General features: G+C 40.0%; 1 protein-coding gene across 1 annotated transcript in view; it reads left to right on the forward strand.

The window, feature by feature from the left end:
• The window catches only part of FYB2 (FYN binding protein 2), a gene marked incomplete at its 5' end in the record, with an annotated part of 107,208 nt that overhangs the window by 62,022 nt on the left and 22,621 nt on the right, over nt 1-22,565 (forward strand). Inside the window, 5 exon segments of the mRNA XM_081058040.1 lie at nt 5,147-5,247; nt 8,212-8,246; nt 11,221-11,252; nt 14,645-14,741; nt 17,451-17,610. Coding sequence (XP_080914166.1) covers nt 5,147-5,247; nt 8,212-8,246; nt 11,221-11,252; nt 14,645-14,741; nt 17,451-17,610 — 425 coding nt within the window.

The following is a 22,565-nucleotide window of genomic DNA, read 5'->3' on the forward strand; positions in this document are numbered from 1 at the left end:
GGTCTAAATTTCCAGGTACAAAAAACCAAATAAGTCATGGGGACGTAATGTACAGCATGGGGAATATAGTCAATAATATTGTGATAATGTACTATGATGTCCAATGGTTGCTGGACTTACCGTGATCACTTCTTTGGGTATATAAATGTTGAGCAGTTATGGTGTACATCTGAAACTGACATAATAGTATATATTAGCTATATTTTTTAAAGTAAGGCTATAACAGGTTTTGCTGTTGAAGTCTCAATTTTTCTACTTAATGCAAGCTCTACCTTAGATTTTCCAGAACTGTCCTGCAGTGAAACTTTTTGACACAGCCTCATGCAATGTGGGGCAGGAGAAGATGAGAGAGGAAATGTGCCTGTCAGGCATGTCCCATGTGTTCACTCAGTAATTGCCTCAGAGACTCTATGAAGAAATAAAGGCTCTGAGACCCTAAATGATTGCTTACGACCACACAGCCAGAGAGAGATAGATATGATAAATCTAAGTACCGTACCTAATGTGTGATAAACCCTCAACAAATAGCATTAGGCTGGTGCAAAAGTAATTGCAGTTTAAAAGGTTAAAAATTGCAAAAAACCAGATTGTCTGGTTAGCTCAGTTGGTTAGAGCACGATGCTCATAATACCAGGGTTGCGGGTTCGATCCCCACATGGGCCAGTGAACTGTGCCTTCCACAATGAGACTGAAACAACTACTTGACTTGGAGCTGAGGGGTCCTGAAAAAACATGCTTAAAATGCATAAAAGGTTTAAAAAAAAAAAATTACAAAAACCGCAATTACTTTTGCACCAACCAAAGTAACAGCTACTAATACTGTGATGGATAATTTCACTGTTTGACCAAATGAACAGATGTTTGAATGAGCCGTGTGTACCACTTCTCCAGAGTGTAGAGCCTAATACAGAGGTTGACAGATTATTCTCCAAAGGAGGGCTGTGGCCTAAAGTAGACATGGCAAGTGTAAACAAGCGGAAGTCACAATTCCATGCTTCAGCCAAAGAGCTCACTTGTTCAAAATGTATTTTGAAAATGGGTCTCTTAGGGACCAAACACAATGAGAAATACCCGCTTTTGTAAGTCATCTTCAGTATTTCCATCATATTTAAGAAAATATTGTTTCTTCTTGAACACAGATAATGTTGAAGATATCATCAAGAGACATTAATATTTTATTATGTAATATTTAAATTACTATATTTAAATTTCTATAAGAAAATCGGAAAAGATAAAACCTGATGCTATGCAAGTAGTAAAAAGAACTTTCCAAAATGCAAACTCCAAAACTTGTTTTTTAAAAACCCTGTAATTTCTATCATCTAATATAAGATCACTGCACACTTTTGTGGAATGCCTATGTGAAGAGTGCAAATATTTCATTCAATATCCATAATATACCTTTAAAGAGTAGGAAACTAAGGATGTTTTGTAGAGTAGGAAACTAAAGAGTAAGGGTTTTATCCAATACTTTATAATTAGAAAGTAGAAGAGCTAGGATTCAAATTCAAATCTGTCTGACCCCAAGCTCAAATCTGTCTGTAATTCTGTGCTGCCTCCCAATAATGTCTACAGTCCTGGAGACAGACTGTAGACAGATATTTTAATACATGTAGAAACAAAGAAATTGAAACATGGATATATTTAATTCATAGAGTTATTTATTCTCTGCAATCCAAGTTCTTTATATTGACCCACACCGTATTAAATCAAGACAGGTCTCAGACCTGGTTTTAATGCACCAGAAAAAAGATAAAAGACATTCTCAGGTAGCAAAAAGAGGGGTTTAAATAGATCTACAATATATTTTTCCCCTTTTAATATTAACCCTGAGACTGCCTCTCTGTAATGACAATTGATCTGAAGATGCTCTTTATTTTTTAATTTGATTGAAATTCTTTCTGATCATCTGAAGTTAGGTATTTATTCATTTCTGACAGAAGTACTGTAAGAAATTGATTAGACATCTTCTTTCAATATTTCCACAAATTGTTTCTGATTAATAAAGTTGATTTACCATATCCTAATGAGATTTAGGACACTGGAGCATGAGATACACTTTCTATAACTTTCTATAATTTAAGAAAGTTCCTCTTTATTACTTCATGCAGGGGGAGGAGAACAAAACAATGAGAGGAGAAATTACTGATATATTAGAGCTTATAATTTTTTTGTTTTCTACAAAATGAACTATTCATTCATCTTTAAAAATATTATAGAGACTATGAAAAAACCAAACAAACCTGAAAATATCCAAAATGGCCAAAGAAAAGAGGGAAAACAATTGGGTAGAATGTGCTTATGATATAATAATAAATGGGGAGAAAAAAAGAAAAGAGAGAAAATGACAACCTTTTCATTGTCTATAACAACTATACAGATACACATATAAATGGAAAAAATCAGGAAGAATACCAAACTACTGAGACCTCACTTGTGTTAAGGTGGGAGGATTATAGAATAATATTTTCTCCTCTTTCCACATCCGGTGTGAAGTAATTACTTTCCATTTGTCATGGATACAGTTAAAGTCTCTTTCATTTTACTCCCCAGTCCCATTTCTCTTTCTCCTTTCCCATTGGCAATACCAACTCGCATTGTAGGAGTGAATCCATTTAGTGTATTTCTTATACTTTAGCTACAAACTCATCTATCTATTAAAACATAGTATTTTACAGTTTTGTATGCATGGCATCTTATTTTATCTCTCGGCAACTTGATTTTTTTTCAAAGCTGTGTTTTTGTATTCTATGTTCATGCATACAAGTCTAATTTATTCATTATAATTGCATATTGCGTGTATTTCATCATATAAACGTATCACAATTTGTTCATGTATTTCCTTACTGAGGGACACTTAGGTTGTTTTAAATTTTCATTCACCCTTTCAGATGATGCTGCAGTAATCATCCTCATATTTCTAGGTAAATATAAAAGCAAGTTTCTCTAGGTTTTTTACTTAGAGTTAAAAGTGCTGAACAATAGTAAATAAACAACTTCAGGTTTGTTAGATATTGAAAAATTATTCTTCAAAATAGCCAATTCACACTCTCAAACCAGTGTAAAGAGATCCTGTTTCTCCATATTTTGGCTAAATGAGATATTTTTATCAAACTTTAAGATTTTTGCTAACCTGAAGGGTGTAAATCAAATTCTCGTTGTCTTGACCTCCATTTCCCTGTTCACTATAAGGTTGTAAATTTACTTATATAAGCTATTCAGTGATTCTCTCCTGTGATGTCTGTCATATTCTTTTGTCCAATTTTCTATGGGTTTGATATTTTTCTATTGTAGGAGTTTCCAGTAGAGTTTACGTATTAACTCTTTGTTCCACTTGGCTATTAAGTGTGATTTTGTTGGAGGTTAATCTAATTAAGAAAGTTGATCTACCTAAAATGCTTTACTGCAACTATTAAAATAATCTGGGTGGGTTGTTTTTCTCTTTTATTATTTCAGTGTGATTAATTATAATGACAGATTTTCTGATACTGAGTTATCCTTGAAGTCCTAGAAAAATTTCAGTTGTTCTTGAGTTAGTTTTATTACTAATTAATTCATTTTCCACTATTTTATTTATTTGAGCTAAAATGTTTTAAGTGAGATTGGGCTATATTTTTATTTTGTTGTTTGATCATTTTGTGGTTTTCAGATTCAATTATACTATCCTCTTAAATGAGTAGTGTAGCTTCTTTTTCTGTTCTCTGAAACTGGTAATAAAAACTTGTCTATGAAATTATTTGGCGATGGCAAAGGAGATAGGTGGCTTGAATATGGGGGTGGGTAGTGGGGGCTGTGGGTGTGTGTACTGTTGATTCAAGCCCTTTAATGGTTTACTGGCCTATCAGTCTATTTCTCTTCAATCCCTGTGATAATTTTATATTTCTCTCTAGAATTGCTGATTTTCTCTAGATTTTCAAATGTATTGGCATAGAACTGATCATAACATTTTTATAACTTTCTCAAAACTGAAAACTATCTCTCATTTTGTCCCCTTTCTTAGCTCTAAATTGTATGTGCGTCCGTGTATGTGTGTGTACCTTCTCACACCTACCTCTCTGTGCTACCTTCTCACACCTAAGTAATTCACCAAGTCTTTCCTCTGCTGTGTCTAGTCTGCTTTGTAACCTTTACATTAAATGTTTTATTTCAAGAACTATGTCTATAATTTCTACAACTGCTTTCTACCTGTCTCCAAATCTACATGTTCCTTTTCATTCTCTCTCATGGCTTTTATCGCTCGCTTTATTTCTTTGAACACTTCAAACATACTTATTTTAAAGTCATTCTATTATTAATTCTCCCATGAGTTATCTCTTCTGACTACCTATGCTGCCTCATCATGGGTAGCATGCAGTTTTTGACCAAAAGCTTCTTTTGAGTGGGAATTATTTCCTTTAGAAAGCAGAGGTGCCATGGGTCATGGAAACACGGTCACTGAGTGATTTCAGATTAGCTTTCCAAAGGGAGCTTGGATGTCAAGTACCCTTTTGGCTTTGTGTCTCTGAAATACATAGATAGAACCTACACCTGTACTTGGTGTTGGGTTTTCAAGTTTGATTTCTCATGGGTGACCCTTTATAGCTCCAATGGCTATAGTCAGATAGCAGTCTTCCCTGCTCAGTCCCTGAGAGCACACAGATAATTTTTTAGAATTTGTTTTATGGATGGGATGGCATTTTGTCTGGCCTTTATGCTGGTAGCTCAGTTCCAGCTTCCCATTCAGATGAGGCCTGTGGCTCAGACTTAACTTCTGACTCAGACATTAAATCCCTAGCCCCGCGGTCACTAAGATCTTTCTTTATCTGGTCCCAATTTCCCTTTCATTCCCTTGGCTGAAATTCTCACTTACATCTTTAACTGTGAGTTTCCTCTCTATGTCTGGCATCTGGGGATTTTTTAAAGAATTCTTATTGATTTTTAGGTGAGTTACATGTTCATTGTGTAATTCTTTGCACTGTTATATTTCATCCAGAATTCCTGTGTACTTAGTGTAGGGGTGATGTGCCTTCCATATCTGCTAAGGTCACCATATTGGCCAGACACACTTATCTTACCTCTCTGGAGAGGAGAAAAACTACACAAAGTTTTAAAATGTTTAAAGAAATGTTTTCTTTTAAGTAACCTTTTTGTTCTCCATGTTTCTCAGTGCTGACTTGGAAGAACCACATAATTATGAGGCAACAATCTCATATCTGAGAGACGCTGGCAACTCCATTAACCTGTGCACCTCAAAAGAAATTGCTGATTGTAAGTCTGCTAAGCCAATTAATATTGGCTGTGTGGAATGAAAATGTGTCAAAAATGGTATTTTCCCAAGCTCACTGTAAGTTTAAACATTCACAGCCACGCTGCTTTACCATCTCATTTCTTTCCCAGCCCTCTGTCTAGTCTCTTAAAAATATAAATAAATCCAGTTGGGCATCAATGCTATCTCACGTATCTCACGACTCCTAGTGTTTGCCTTCTCTTTACCCTCTTCTATTCTCTCTTTCACCAGTCTACTGAGATGCTTAGCCTTTTGTCAATATGTGGGAGGGAAAAATCAAGATAGGGTGATTTCTTTTTCTTCCTTGCCCTCCTATAGAAACTTCACCTCTCTTCTTGTAGTGTCTTTCTTGAAGTCCCCTGGTGACTCTGTGTGTGGAGAGGGAGATAACAGACCATGAGAATTAGGCCCCTGTGTTTAGCCTGAATGGGAGCAGAGGATTCATTTAATGGATCTGACCACTGGTTCAGAGCAAATCTTCCTGCCTCTGGTATCACTGAAAAAACTCAGACCTTTCTGTGAAAACTGAGACCCTGTCGGGGAAGAAGCAGAAACAGGGACTCATAGCATTTCTACAATTTTCTATGTCTGTTCTGCCTATAGGATCAGACAATTCTTCTCTACAAAAGGCACAAATATGGGTGCCAGAATAAACACGAGGATTTACTGAGCCTCTACCGTGGGCCACAGTTCTGTTAGGTTCTCTGTGTACATCCCTGCTGACATACTGGTTTTATTAACCACTTTTAGAGATGTGAAACTCAAGGTCATACTGAGTTGTACAAGGTCACAGAAGTAGTATTTAGTAGAGCTACAATGTGGACCGGGCTCAGACTGCCTCTAAGATCCGTGCTCTTTCTGTAACTTTATGCTGCTTCTCATTAAAGGATGTTTGCTTCCCTGGAAGGAGAGTTAGAGAGACCAATCTGATGCAACCTTGGGAACACTTCCAACTAGCCTTGGCAAGTAAGGTTTCTCTGAGCCTTGGTTTCCCTATTTCTGAGACAGAATAACAATACTCCCCACCAAGGTGGCAAGGAGAAGCAAAGAGACCATGATTGGTTAATTCTTTAACAAAACAAACAAACAAACAAACAAACAAACAAAAATATATATACATATATATATTTACCATGTATATATATGGTAAATAAATTGGAGGAGGAAGGAGGAGATTAATTTTTTTTAAATTGAAAAAGAAATCCATGCCTGGAATGGATGAGGCAGTCTGCATCATAAGCAGTATTTTAAAATGCATTAATAGCTACACAAAGTTTTTAAAGCAAATAACAGCAGAATAAAATGTTTTGATTTTAAAAATGGTGAAAATAAAAGTGTATAATTACCCAAGTTAAAGCACATATTGTTAATCATCCACACAGAATTTTAGGTCTGTGTGTCAGCAATCACATGTAGATAGCCCCTAAAGAAAACCTAGGATTTAATTTACTTCATTAATGGATTGTAAGTTTAGAATAATAATAGCTTGGAAACGCAACATGTTCTTTGGTCAGTTTTCTGAACCAAAGCTTCAAGACTCTAGCAGCAAAGAAGAGAAAAGAAACAGAGGGGGAAGTCCTACTTACTATGCACACATATTCACTAAACAGCAGGGGGAAAACCTTTATAGATAACTTGTAAGAAAAGAAAAATCAAATTAGCAATTTCATCGAAAAACGTATCACTTTCTATACGATGGGAAGTTGCTAGGTATGTTATATTTCTTATATCATCTCCTTTAATCTCCCCATTTAACTCTAAGGCACTTACCAATTGACCCCATTTTACAGATGAGCAGCTGAAGTTCAAAGAAAAAAAGTAATTTGTCCATAGTCCCACAGGTAGGAAGTGGCAGGATTGGACTTTGAACCCAAGTTCTTGCTACTATTCATGTTAATAATTAAGATTGTCATCACGTCATTAAATGAAATCCACAAAACTACTGGAAATATCAAAAGGGATTCAAACCTTAGTTGGTGGTTGGTGACTTTTCAAGCTGTACTGAGTAAACCAAACACACGTGGAGCAAAACACTTTTAGGCATGCAATGGAGTCCATCTTGTTGAAGTACGATTTATTAATAGATTTCTTTGGCCTTTTGTCCTTCCCCTTCCCTTTCAAATTTGCCTTCTGATTGCTACTGAAACAGGGTCCTGTTGGCACCCCCATAGTAGAGGCCTTGCTGCAACCCTGGCCTCACCTTTCCTTGAACTCTCCTTTCCTTAATAATAGATCATCCTCCTGTGGCTTGAGCTCAAAAGTCCCGTCCCACCCAGTTCCCAGTTTTACAAAATTACCCTGAAACCTGTGATTAATACCCTTAGGCTTATCGATCATAATCTCAATGGTCTACCAGGCTATTCCTATCATAGTTCCTGGGTCACTGACTCCACCAGAAAATCACATGGCCCAAGGGAAGTTTCCCTGCAGATACCCCTCCTCCACCCCAACCATCACACAGCCTCTGGAGGAACGCCCAGATTTTTGCCTTAAATACCCTCAGCCAGACGGGGAATGTGAAGGCAGTCTTGGAGGCGTTAACCCATTGCCTTCTCAGACCACTGGTGCTCTGATAATAAACGCTTATTCTATGAGCTGAGCCCCGGACTTGTTTGGCCTCCGATTTCCCTACCACTAAATGTCAGTGCTTTCTCTTAATCCCGGAGTATGAATACATTTACCAAAACAGGAACCTAAAATTTGTTTCAAATGTTTTCATTGACTGTATATTCCATCTGGAAATCCCCACAGAAATTAAAACCATGATCAGTGACCCGAGAATTTCCCAAGCCACCTAGACAAAGCATCACATACATCAATGTTATGAAAGCTGAGAAAGCTGAACTCTGCAAACATTCATAATTGCTTTAATCCTGGGTACTATAAGAAATGGCTCCTGTAAGAAACTGCCTTAAATAACTTTTTCATGTTTTGTTTTGCTTTAGCAACTTATGAAGTTGGAATTGAAGAACTCCAAAAGGTATTTTTTTCCTCTCTTCTTAAGAAATTATAAATGAAACGTGTACAGAGTTGATTCGAAAGTAGTTTCTTTTACAAGGGAAGAAAGGTCTTTGTTTTTGGTTTACCCCTGATTTCTGAGGCTAGTCCAAACTCCGGCTGCTAAAATTCTGAATCCTGAGCCCTGCAATATCAGAGACCGAAAATGTGTGACGGGATGGGAGCAGATGGTCCTAATCCATTCCCAACCCCTTATCTATGGTGGCCAGAACCAACTGGACTTCAATAACTGTCCCTTCAGACAGAAGAGTTCTTTGGCACAAGACAAATTTGTATACCCCATGCTTTTCCGAGAGTGACCAGGCCCTCGAAGGCACATTTTCTTGATTCCTGGCTGACATGGTTCTAGGTACCACCTTGGAGGCAATATAGTAACTTGATTAAGGGCCCTAGCAGGAATCTTTGGTCTTTATCCCAGCTCCTGGCTCTGTGACCTTGAACTCCATTTCGTCACCTGCAAAATAGAGATAACAGAAGTACTCCCATCTGGAGTCATTGTGAGAATGAATATAAGGTAAATTCAGGTAAATAGCTTAATAGTAAGTGCCTGGCATCTGTTCCATGCATTTTAGCTCTCTGAGCTTCAGTTGCGTCTTCTGTAAAATGGTGTATTCCCCATGAGGGCAAGAAGCATATGCCTTGTGGTTACTGTATCTGCAGTAGTAGGTGCTCAGTACAAAAGGGGATCAATACTTGTTTCACTGAATTGTTGAGAAAACTAAGTCAGACAAGGCAGGTAAGCACCTAGGGCAGCACCTGGCACACAGTAGGCATTTACCTGACGTAGCTGAGTCAGTTAAGTTTCTACTCTTCTCACTGCGCACATTTAGTCTATGTCCTTCATCTTTCTGCTTCAGTTTCCTTTTTCTTTTTAATTAGTTTTGGGTGTACAGAACAACAGAGTGATTAGACATTTGTATACCTCCCAAAGTGATCACTGACCCAATAAGTCTAGTACCCATCTGACACTGTATATAGTTATTATAATATTATTGATTATATTCCCTGTGCTGTACTTTATATCCCTGTGACTATTTTTTAATCATAGTTGACATTCAATATTCTATATTAGTTTCAGGTGTACAGCATAGTGGTTAGACATTTCTATATTTTATAAAGTGATGCCCCGATAAGTCTAGTACCCATCTAACACTATACATAGATTTTACAATATTATTCACTATATTCTTCATACTGTACTTTACATCCCCATGACTATTTGCAACTATCAATTTGTATTTCTCAATCCCTTCACCTTTCTCATCAGAATAGAGAACCCAGAAATAAATCTATGCCTATATGGTCATTTAATCTATGACAAACAAGGAAAGAATATACATTAAGGTAAAGACAGTCTATTCAATAAATGGTGCTGGGGAAAAAAAATGCAACTGGATCACCTTCTTACTGCATATACAAGAATAAACTCAAAATGGGTTAAAGACTTAAACGTTAAGACCCCAAACCATGAAACTCCTAGAAGAAAACATGGGCAGTAAACTCTCAGACGTTACCCTTAATAATATTTTTACTGATATATCTGCTTTTGTTTCCTCATGCTTATTGGAAAGGATTGTTCATTTGTGAATACATTTTTATGGCTAGAAAACTATAAATGACTATTACACCTATTAATGAGAGTAGACACATTTTATTAAAATGCCTCACTTATCTTGCAACATCAGCAAACTTTTCTGCACCAGTGACCTTTCCAAATGACTGAGCTTTTTCCCATTTAAAATAAAAAAATCATGAAAGTATTTTTAATTTTTCAATCTTTTAATGTACAGGCCTATTTTATGTTCATCTCAGTAGTTTTAGTCTTGGTGGGTGGCCTCTGACGTCACCCTTTCTTGATGACGTGGAGTACCCTAGAACATAAGGAATGCTTGGGGACCATCCATACTTTTTTTATGAGAAGCTCTTGGGCCCTTGTAGGTATTCAGAGCTGGCTGCCTTCGCACTAAACCCCCACAAATCTGTTTGCTGTCATTGTTTTCTGTTTCCTGACAACTATCATTTCTTTCTCCTGTCAATATCTTTGTGTCTCGCAGTGAGTGTCTCGTGGTCAGGCGTGTCCCTGCTGTGTGCCAGGCACCTGTGCATGCCTGGTAGCACTCCGCAGTGTGACCTGAGAAACTGCTACCACTGCTTCCATTTTACAGGCGAGAACTCAGGGCTCAGAGAGATTAAATTAACAGAGAGATAAAACAAGGTCTGTCTGACTTGTCATCTGATTTACTAGAATTATATAGAAAATAAAAACCAGTAGTCCTTGAATGAAAGCCTGCAGAGCTCTCCTCAAAGGAGAGTATATGAGCTGGTAGTCCTGGACTTTGTGGCAGCATTTTGGATGCTGAGATAGTCTCTGTTGTCTCAGGGTTCTCGGATAGACTCACATAATGGATGGCATCAAATACGTGAGCACTACACAAATGAGAGGCTATGTTGTTGTCACTGGGACATAATTTTAATGGAGTCAAATTAAGGCCATGCGAGAGCGGATTTTTGATCAGAGGATACACAATCAGGAAGGGAGAGTTCCCAGCATGACTTGCACACCAATTTGCCCACTGAAACTATACTCGAATACCACAAATTCATGTTTCCTCGTATGATTTAAAAGTCCTTTATCCTACAGATGCATTCCTGGAAAGTTATGCAGAGAACCACTGAATTTTTTAAGTGAAATCATACATTCCCCCTGGCAGGCACCGTAACTTCAGAAAAGCTTGTTTTCTTTTCGGATTGACAACCTTCAGCACCACTGGCAACAGTTCATAGAATTTTCTGTGGTCAGAGTCTCCCTTTGCTATGTACTGAGCCCTTACCCACCTCACCTTTCGGTCTAGTGTCTAATGATCTATAACCAAACAGAGACCCAGGGTTAATTAGGGTAGATTTTGGAAAATGACCATTTTCTTCTTTACTTTTAGCCTTGGAAGAGTTTTCTCCATCAAGAAGTTAGGTGAGTTTTATCTTCCAAAGGAAAAGCATTAATCCAGCTACTGCCCCTCTGACAACTGAGCTACTTTTCCTCGATGGGCCAGCTATGATTCCAGTGCCTGACCTGGTTCATCCCGCACCCCCAACCCACCCTACCCCCAGACCAGTGCCTCGCACTTCCTGGTACACAAGGGGCTCAGGGATGCTAACCCTCTCACCTTGTTCCAACCCACACTGCTCTCACTCAGCAAACACTGAGTCCCCAGCATGTGCCAATCATTTGCTAGCTACTGGGGCTGTTGCAATGATGGAGGTCCAGCCACTACCCTCAGAGGCTCTCGGATTACAGGGAGAGTCACACATGACTACCCAAGGACTTACAATTTTCAAGTCATACTATGCTTCAAGTCTCTTTGCCTTTGCTTATTTAACTCATTAAGTCACCCCAATTTAATAATCTGGAGAACTTGTACTGACCATCTAACACGCCCTCCGATAAGAAGCCTTCCTTGATTCTCGTCCTTCAGTGAGAAGTAGCCAACTAGTCCCTTCCCTGGGGTACCACTGTAAGGTACACATATGTGGGCACTGATGTCACTGTATGTTATGTTTGCTCACATGCAAGTTCACCTCTACTCTCCTCCCCACCCTCTTGTCTGTGAGCTCCTTGTAGGCAGGGCCTGTGTTTTCCTGTTCTTGGCATTCCTGGCACATCTCGTACTTCCTGATCCAGAGCAGGGCCTTAACACATAGCAGTGCTCTCACCTGCCTCTTCAGAGTTGGTGGCTATCACTCTCCCCCTGAGTTATTTTTAATGCATTAGAATAAACATGGTTGGTGAGCTCTGGAGAACAAGTATCCAAATTTCCTGGATTAGGTGAAAAACACGTGCTGGGTCATGGGAGAACCGTTCCTCAGTTGGGTGGGCTCCTTTCATGTCTCTGCCCGATTCAACTCATGAGCCCCATAACTACCCATTAGCACCTACCACAGGGCTGGGCACATGGCAGGCACATGTCAAATGATTATTTAATTCAACATTTATTGAGCTGTTACTCTGTTCAGACACTGCCAGATTCTGAGATATGAAAATGAATAGAATATATTTCCTACTTTTGGTTCAAGATGGACATGAAGGCTGGAGTGGTTGAAGGAGGGGGAAATGACCACGTACACAGGAAATAACAATATAATATAATGACTGCTATGAAAGTTGTAAAAACACAGAGGTGAGGCTCCAGACATGCTTCCTTGAAGAGTGATGACTGAGCTGAATCTTGAATGACATGGAGGAATTGGCCAGGTGACAATGGCGGAATGTAGGTCCCAGGCTCAAGGAAAAGTGTAAGCAAAGATAATGAGGCCGGCATAGGAATTCACGGTTTGATAATGCTTGAGCATAATAAAGTGTAGCAGGAACAAAACTGGGGAAGTATGCAGAGCTGGTTCCAGGAGGGCCTGAGCGCCCCGATTTATCATTGAGACCAGCCCTGTCCAATAATAATATGTACAAAGCACATGTCATTTACATTTTGTCTCCTAGCCATATTTTAAAAGGTAAAAAGAAACAGGTGAAATTAATTTTAAAAATGTGTTTTATTTATCCAATATATCCAAAATATTGTATTTCAAGATGTAATCTTTATAAAAACTATTACTGAGGTATTTATATTCTTTTTCTCATACCAAGTCTTCAAAATCCAGATGTATTTTACACTTATGGCTCAATTTGGACCAGAGACATTTCGACCGTTCAGTAGCCACATGTGGAAAGTGGCCACTGTATTGGATGGCACACATCCTGACTTTTTCTGTAGGTCAGGGGGAGCCACAAAAGAGTTTCAAAGCAGAGATCAGGGACTCCTCTCCCCATAGTATTATTCCTAGAAGTCACAATATTTAATGTGAGAATTATTTATGGAGATTGAACTGTAGAAATTACTGGACAAAGCCTGGGGGGTAAGAAGATGGATTACAGAGGACATGTACATCAATCGGGCAGGTAAATGCTTTAGAAGACATATCAGCAATGTGCAATGGGAACAAAATAATTGCATAATTCTAACCCAGCAAATGTTTTGATGAAGAAAAAGACACCAATCATTATTAGGGGTCCATTACATGCCATAAACAATGTTAGGCTTTCAACATTTTATCACATTTCATTCTCATGGCAACCGTGGAGACTGGCATGGTGACCTTTCATTTATAAATGAGAAAATGTGATTTGTAGAAAGGTTAATCTATGACTTTTAGAGAAAGGTACTGTGGAGATTAGACCCAGCCCTCACTTCTCAGCCCCTGTACATCACAGGAGAATTAATAAATGGCCTTAATGATGAACAAGAGTGCTCAGTAATTAGATGAATGAATGAAACTCCTTAAAACTCTTTCCATTGTCTTTCAGAACAGCACCCTCCTGGTGTTTCTCCTTCCTTCATGACCACCTCTTATTCTCTTTGAGGGCTCGTCTTTCTCTGCCTTTATAAAAAAGTGGTTGTAGAACTTTTCTAGCTCACTATAATGCCAGAACACAAGTTCTCACGTCGGTGTTGGTGTTCCCCAGCATTCTGTCCTGGGTCCTCAGTCTTTTCATTACACTCTCCGCCTTGACTCTCTCCTCAGCAGCTGCTGCCTGCATTCTGGCACGTGGCAGTCATTCTTTTCATTAGAGAGCATTGTGCCAGGTGCTGTGCTCTTCCTACCACGCATTACACAGCAGTAGTGCTGGGGATACGCATATGATAAGAGGGTTCTGCCTTTTTAGAACTTGATGTTTAGTTAGTTGACAAGGCCAAATGGAGGAACTGAAAATCAATCCACAGACAGTACTGTTACAATACAAGATAGAAGGACAGAGTTGGGGGTGCAGATAAGAAGGTATGACTGCTTGGGAGAATCAGGGGAAGATCCTCAGGAGTAAGATGGTTTAGAAATATTGAAAAGGGCATTGTGTTTTCCAGCAATATAAGACGTGGCAGGTTTGTCTGGCAAAGGAAACAGAAATAAAGGGCGTGAGTTGCTCAAAATAGCATGGTCGGTTTGGTGAATTAGGAGAGTCTAGACGAGAGCAAAAGTGCAGAATGGAGCATAGGGAGATGGGGTTGGAAAGTAACGTAGGAGGCAGATCAAGATGGGACTTAGATTTTATCCTGCAGACAGTGGGGAGTTATTAGGAGATTTTAAGGAGGAGTTCATTAGCACTGAGAGCACGCAGAAACTCAGGGGAACTATGGCTGACCTGATCCTAGCACCCTCATCTTTAAAAGATTAAAAATAAATTTTAAAAAGGTGAATAAGAAGGGCTCACATCTATTTAAATTCAATTTTCCCATTTCATTTAGGATTAAGTGGTATACTAGCATATACACACTGTAAACTTCACTTTTTTCCTTGTATCTCTTCACATTTCAGCCCTAAATACGAAGATAAAGCAACGAAGGAACAAGAGCCATGTGAACGGAAACCTCAAAAAACAGAAAAGGATCTACATTCAAACCATCTTTCCAAGGTATCTGTGGTTTAGGGTGCCAGACCAAACAGTACAGTTTAGCGAGGTAATAGCATCAGTTTATGGGATGACTTTTTAGAAGCTGAGACATGCAGCTCTCAGAGAGAAAGAGTCAGAAGATACAGTGGGTTTCATCAAAGATAAGAGCATGACACTAACACTGAGCTCTAGCCTCGGAGTTGCCACTTATTACCCATGTAGCAGGGATTATTATTACCCATGCAGCAAGGTACCCAGGGGGCAAAATATAAGGAAACATTCAGGTGCTGACCATGCATTTGCACAACCCTGAAGAGAGGGCCTCCTTAGGCTCTGTGCTCGAAGGTCTGGCTCAGAAGAGTGACTTAGTCCCTGAGCTCGGTCATCTCATCTTTAAAATGAGAAAAAATAACCCCCACTCGATTACATCCCCATTCCTATCCTCAAGCATGATGATAAAAAGAAATGTACATGAAAGTGCTTTGTAAGCCATAAGCTACCCTAAAAATGAAATGGATTATTGTTGTCTACTAAGTAATTAATTGATCAATATTGTTCATTAATAGTGAATAGTGTATATGTGTGTGTATCAATATTCCATTGACACTATCCCCTACAAAACAATGAGTGTGGTCAGAGGCTTAGACAATAGTTTCCAACAGGGCTACTACCAGTGTTCCAAACATTCTAGATACCTGTGTAACATCTACCTGTGTAGATATCTTATAACACCCAATTGTTCCCGTTCCAATCTGCAGGACTTGGGTAAATCACACAACTAGTTGGTGGTGCGGGGCTGATCTGGTGTGTCGGCCCAGAGACCAGGCTGGATGAGGATGGCTGTTTACAGAGCATCACAAATCAACACAATTCACAGAATTGTCATTCATTATGAAAGACAGGGACCAGAGTGGGGTGGGGAGCAGTGTCCCATGTCAAGGCCAGGGGCAGGGGCAAGGCCATAAATGGGTTATGAGGTCAGAGATCCGAAGTGGGGAAGCATGATTAAGGAGACTGATCGTGAAAGAGCAAAACCAGGATGTGTTCTTTTCCAGTGCTGGCCATATGACAAGAGCCAGGTATGGGGTCAGGCTACCACCAAAGGGACATGGTCCTACTTTCATGGACTGGATGTGAGTTTTGGGTATTGTTAGAGGTTGTTTGGAACTTGGTAGGTAAATGTGGTGGGTGGTCTAGCTGGGCAGCGCTCTTTGGGGTCACGTATAAACTACTGGTCAGTAGATACAAAGTCCATTATGATTCCCACAGACCTAGGGAACATTCCCAAGGACAGAGAATGCATACACTACTTCCACTGAGGGAAGGCGGCCTCCATACCAGTGGGAAACATTGACCTCATTACTTTCTTGTCATTTTTCCCCATTTAAAAACTCACTCTTGAGTGTGTGACCGAAAAGAATGCCTCTGCTCCTGTTCTCTCAGTTTGCCCAGATCCCACCAAGCACTCAGGAAATTCCATGCCTTACTCGTATATCTATTAATTACTTCAGCTTTATTCAAGTACTTTCAAATGTATCCTTTGAGTCCACCCTCATGTCCACTTATAGTCAAAGGACAGTCATCCCCTCTCCCATTGTCATCTGATCATTAGAAAACACTCAGATGGCCAGAAATGTTCTATTTCTTCTCTGTCTCCAGTATCTCTTCCAGTCAGTCTGTCCAGATTTTTCTGACTTGAGAACCTGGTCAGGTTTCTCCTTTGCCGGGCTCCCTGTGACTGAGCTAACGCTCACACTCTTTGCCTTTGATGAAAGACCCTTCATAACTCAGCCCCATTCTGTCTTGTCTTTTTAGACTCATTTCCAGTCTTTCTTCCCCTGCCCCTTACCCCTGGTTCCTTCACCTCTTCCCTCATCAGCCTCCCTACTCCCCTCATGAGGACGCTAACATTTCTCCACATACCCCATGCCTTTGCTCATGCTGATTTATCTGCTAAGTGTTCCTTTAGCCCCTCAATCAATCTCTTACTTACATTGTAAAATGGTTTAATAAAACCTGCTTTTGAAGTCTTCTCCAACCCTGTCTCTTAGCCAAGAGAATTGACTTTCCCCTCCTCTCTGTTTTCATCTCGGTGAACAATACTGCTGGAAAAAGCACTTGCCACATTATACGTTAATTAATTGTTTGCAGGTATGGTCTCCGTGACTAGCATGTAAACCACCACATTCATTGCAGAGCTTAGCATGTTGTCTCACCTTTAGAAAGTGTTTAACAAACACTGGAAAGAAGTGAGGAGGAACAGAAGAATGGAAGGTGGAAAGGTGAAATGTCAGGCAAAAGGAACACAGCATCCCTAGTGGTCAGGAGCACGGGGCTCTAAGGTCACCCCCTGCCTCGGTAAATTACTCGCTGAGACCAGAGGTCAGTTACTATATGACCCTTATAAACTATTTATCAGGAAGACTCATGATATTTTCCTAACAGGTGTTGCGAAATTTAGAGATAGAATACATAAAGAGCCTGCCCTATTATGCCCTGACTGCTTCCTGTGGGCCTGCCTCTGTGTTGGGCCTTCATTGGCCATTCAGATGTAAACAAAAGACGTGGTGTGCCTCCTCGTGAAACTTAGAGTCTAGTAAAACACCATTAAATAAATCATAAATAATTACTACCTGTGAGGAATGAATGAATAAAGAACAGCATGAATGAGCAAAGAACTAAACAGATATGTCAAAGCCCTACAGTACTCTCCCTGTTGCATGTGTTTAGGTAGGTGCCAATGAAAGGACACCTGGGAAAATCCAGATGATGAAAGCCCACGGAGGTAGGGGGGGCATGCTGGCCAGGGAGCCAGGCGCTGTGACTGACACCAGCCAGACAAAGGCCTGCCCTAAGGACCCGAAGCTGGCCAGGGACTTCCAAGGTCAATGTAAGTTGCATTTCTTCCTGGTTCTCTTTACCATTACCAAATTATTTTAAAGCTGTGCACGGCCAAGATTTTAATTTCTTTTATAAATATTTATTGAACATCTGCTATGTACTAAGTAACTTGCCCTAATGTGGCACCTGTGCAATGGTGGAAAGAGCACTAGATCCAGAAGCAGACGGCCTGAGTTCAAGCTAGATTCTAACCTTACACGTTCCGTGGTAAGTAATTTCATATTCCTGTAGCTCAATTTCTTCATTGATAAAAAGGGATCATAATAGGGACCTTAGAGGGCTTTTTGTGAAGAAAGTATCTGTCAGTTTTGTTCCTTTCTTTTTATATCTACCCGTTCCTGTTGTTGTGTTTGTTTTGTAGGCCCAAGTAATTGACACACAGATGATATCATTAGTTGACTATTCAGATTGCATTTTACCTTCATGTTAGTCAAGACTCTTGATTGCAAGTGACAGTGTCAAACCACAGTGTCTTAAGCAAAAAAAGAAAAGGAGGCTCACCTAGTAGAGAGTCTGGCCATGGCTGGATTCAGGGACACAAACCACATCACGAGGACTCAATATTACTTTTTCTACTCCTGGCTTTGCTCAGCCTCTGGCTTGGCTCCATTTTCAGACAAATTCTACCCTTGCGGAGGCAAGATGGCATCTAGCAGTGACAGGCTTAGACTCTGTCCTCTTAGGAACCCCCGAGAAAAACTAGAAATTGTTATTTGAACAGTTATAAGGCCCAGATCTGAGTCTTATTGGCTCTGATTGGGTCACATGCCATTCCTGAACCAGTCATTATAAATGGGGGTTGTGATACTCTAATCCAGCCTGAGACATAAACTCACTCTTGGAGCTGGGGGTAGAGTCAGTTCTACCAAAACTACATAACAAATAAGAGGGCTGTTAATCAGGGGGGGAAATGTAGACACTGGATAGACAAAGAAAACCGATGTCTACTCCAGCCTAATAAGCCATAGCAAACCACTAACATTTCATAAAGTATTACAATCAGAGTTATACGAAGAATAAATTCATAGTGATCATAAGATGGACTCCAGGCCCTTTAAAATCTGCTTCTAAGCTAGTTGGCCTCATTCCTGCCACAGACCTCCTTCCCTGAACACTCTCTGCACTGTTCTCAGTTTACTGACTATGGCATGTGCTTAAGTGCCCCTCTAATTTTGCTTGATCTCTTCTCTCTTTATGTTCATTCTCTACCTGCTGATGTCCTATCAATCCTTTAAGATCTCCCTCCAAAGTGACTTCTGAGACCTCCCTTACCTCAGCCCACCTTGCTCTTTCCCACTCTTCAGGGATCACAATTCTTCACGCCTCTCTGTTTTCATGACACTTAAGCAGCGAGGGAATGACCACGTTTCCAGATTAGGCTTTAGAGTCTCCTGTAACCTTGGAAAATTTACTTCCTTTCATGTGCAAATTAGGTTCCTATACTTATTCCCCTGTGCTGTTCATCACTGCACATAAAGTCTGGTTCATATGCTAAAGAACTGCTAGCTCTCTTCATTTTCATTTCTGAAAAATTGTAGCATGCCTTACGTTATAATTCATCGTGTACGTGTCTGCCTCTCATGGTATACTGTGAGCACCTTGAGATCAGAGACCACTGCGTATTTTTCTCTGTATTTCTGTAACCTGGCACAGTGTCTGGCACATTCGAGCTACCAACAAAACAGTAAAGGAATGAAAGAATAAATCAAACTTCAGTTTCTGAGAATATAGTGGATTAGACAATCTGAATGATTCTGACAGAAACAAGTGAAAATCGATTTTTTAAAAAATTTATAGAAGTATCACAGAAATGGTTAAAAAAAAAAAAGATTTCACAAGAAGAAATTGGTGTGGGGCTGGGCTGCAGGGACGTCACAGAGTCGCATTGTGACCGCCCTCCCCCAGTGGAGCGGGATTGGCCTAGCGAGCAGAGGGGTAGGGATAAATGAGAGACTGGTTGCCAGGGCCTGAGCGCAACAGGGCGAAGATGAACAGAGATGAGACGCTGGCGGGTGCCCCTCTTGGCCTGCCCAACTTATCAGCTGCTTTCACAGCAGGTCAGTGGACGGGATGGGGCTTGCTGCACCATGTGAATGAGACCTGCCGAGAGGGGGACCCCGACGCAAGGACAGAGTGTGGATGTGGCCTCCACAAGTCTGGCTCCAGCCCTGCTGAGGACGCACAGCCATCCCTCATCTTCACTTGGGTCTTCGGCCCCATGCGCCGTCTGCAGTCGTCCGCCTGCCTCCAGCTTCTCTCCTTATTTAGGTCCTGCCCTTGGAGTTCTTTAAAAATTCCTTTGCCTCAGGCTTTCCTTTTGACGCTCCTGCTCATCAGCCCCTGAATATCTGTGTCTGCCTGTGGTAACCTGAGCTGCTTCAAAGTCGAGATGACCATGACAATGGTACCTAGAGTTTCCTGGAGCACAGTGCAGGCCCAGGTATCTTCAGGGAACTTAGTATACTGAAGCTCCCAAAAAGCCAAGGGCTGGCGCAGAGCCTACATCTGAGATTGCCATATTTAAAGGATGAGTGGGCACTTTTTTAGGTGGAAGGTGGAGTCCCTCTCAGTGCTGGAGCCTGAACCTGAAGCCACAGAAGACATGGGTCCTCATTCTGAGAGAAGGGAGCCAGGCATGGGGATGCCTCATTCTGCTCCATCAGCATCCAAACCAATCAACACCTGTGAACTGGCAGAGCGGCCAGTGTCACTGGCTTGGATACAGTCATGGGGTCCAGCCTCTACGACAACCCTCCCTGACGGTCCCTCTGGGGTTCTGACCACTTGATGCCTGCAGCACCTGGAGCAGAATTAGCAGGGAGAACAAGCTTGGCTTTGAGGACCACTGCTGACCATTGTTTGCAATTTCTTTACTTTTCCTTATAATTAGGTTTAATAAACATATGAGGATTATTACAAAAAAAAAAAAAAGGCATCCGTACACCAGCAGTAACCAGGGATCCTGGGAAGTGAATGCCAAAGCTACTTTCGCCCTGAGGATTTTTACTGAGTTCTGAATCCCTTGAGTTCCTGTTCCGACTGCATGGCATGCAGAGTACAGGGGCCGTATCCCAGGGCCTGCCCAAAGTGAGTTTATAATAGGAGACTCCTGTATAAAGTTGGAACCCCAAAGTAGGTCCACACTTTAAGAACAAACAAGACTGAGCCTATATAGTTAACAATACTGTATTGTTTAAATTAATTAAGCTGGTAGATGTTGTGTTATTACCACAAAAACACAGAATTTTAATTTAAAAAATGGGGGGTAAATAGTTCTGATGAGGTGAATGAGAAAACACAGAGATAGCTTTAACTTAAAAACCATGCCTTAAGATGAGAAATAGAATTATTTGGAGTATTGGGGGCGGGGGAAGGAGGGAAGAGAGGAAAACAAGTTGAAGTAAAGAAGAGTTACAGGAAAGCCCTGAATGTGGGACTGAATGCCATTTTCATGCAATAACATAATGTCCATAAAGAGTCACTATAGATTTGGGGATTATACGATGATGAAAACAATCTGAAGACGATTATTCTGAGTAATTCATACATACTGCTAAAGCACAAAGGGAATTGCTGAATCCATTAATAAGTCTTTGCAGTACTTACGATGAGTAGCACAAAATGCTTAGTCGAGGGGAGTGGGTATGAAAACAGAGGAAAGTTTTAAGAAAAAAATTCAAGTGAGTATTTTTCTATACTTCTATTCAAGTAGGCCACTTTTGAAAAAAATAAAAGTATTACTTTAAAAAAAAAAAAAAGAATTAGCAAGATATAAACCCCATGGAGCAGAAGGAAATTTGCCCATTTTGACCCTGGTGCTGAGTGAAGGAAAAAAATCCATCATAAGCTGATCCTCATGTGCACCTGCAGTTCGAATTCACACTATGTGTGTATTCCTAAAGAAACCCAGCTGAATCTAAAGTTGTACCATCTTGGTAGCCCTCCCAGACAACTGATAGAAGCAAACATAAATCCTCTCTGATGGAATCTATTTTTATCCCAGGTTTGAAATAATTCCCACAAAATGATTTTTTTTTTAAATTAACAGTTCACAGGCAAAACAATAACTAAACATAGAAGGATACAAGCCACAGAGAATAAAAACCAGGACAGACAACAGAAACCAACCTGCAAAATATTACAGATATTAGAATTACAAGACACAAAACATAACTATATTTAATGTTTTTAAAATAAAAATGAATAAACAGATTTGAAAAAGATAAAAAATAATTGAAAAAATTGATATAGAAAGGCAGTGGATGAATTACACATCTGTTATAAGTTTGTTGCAATAATTTACATGAGAGTTGATGGTAGCTTGACGGAGCATTGAGATGTATTTGTATTCAGAATGTAATGTGAAATTAGAGCTGTGGATTGGAGGTGGAGTAAGAAAGAGAAAGGAGGAAAGGATGTCTTCAAGGTTTTGGATGTGAGCAATTGAAAGAATGGAATTGCCATTTTTCATTGAGTTGGGTCAGACTTCAAGAAGAGCAAATTTGCAGAGAGAAAAAGTGTGTTTAGTTTGGAACATAGTATGTTTAGACAACCAAATGGAAATGATATGAAGGCTGATGGAGTATCTGGAATTCATTAGAGATATCTAAGCTAGAGCTGTAAATTTAGGAGTTGTCTGTGTTTTTAAAATGAAGTCACAAACTTTTACATTTGCCTCAGCCAAAAGGAAGGATTAGGAAAGAAAAAAATTGTCCAGAACTAAGAATTAAGCAGCTGTGGGTTCAGCATCTTTATTTTGTCTTGAAGAAATTTACTGGTAACTCCTTAAGAAAATGCAGGACCTTATTATGCCTCTGGAAGCTAACATTCATTGAGACAGTTCGGGGCCTATATGCTAATTGACTTCGTGTCAGAAGATAAAATCTCGTTGCTTGGTTCATTTAGTGAATAGATACCACTCAATTTGCTTATTGCCTATTTCGC

Source organism: Rhinolophus hipposideros, assembly GCF_964194185.1.
Source record: "Rhinolophus hipposideros genome assembly, chromosome: 8".
NCBI lineage: Eukaryota > Metazoa > Chordata > Mammalia > Chiroptera > Rhinolophidae > Rhinolophus > Rhinolophus hipposideros.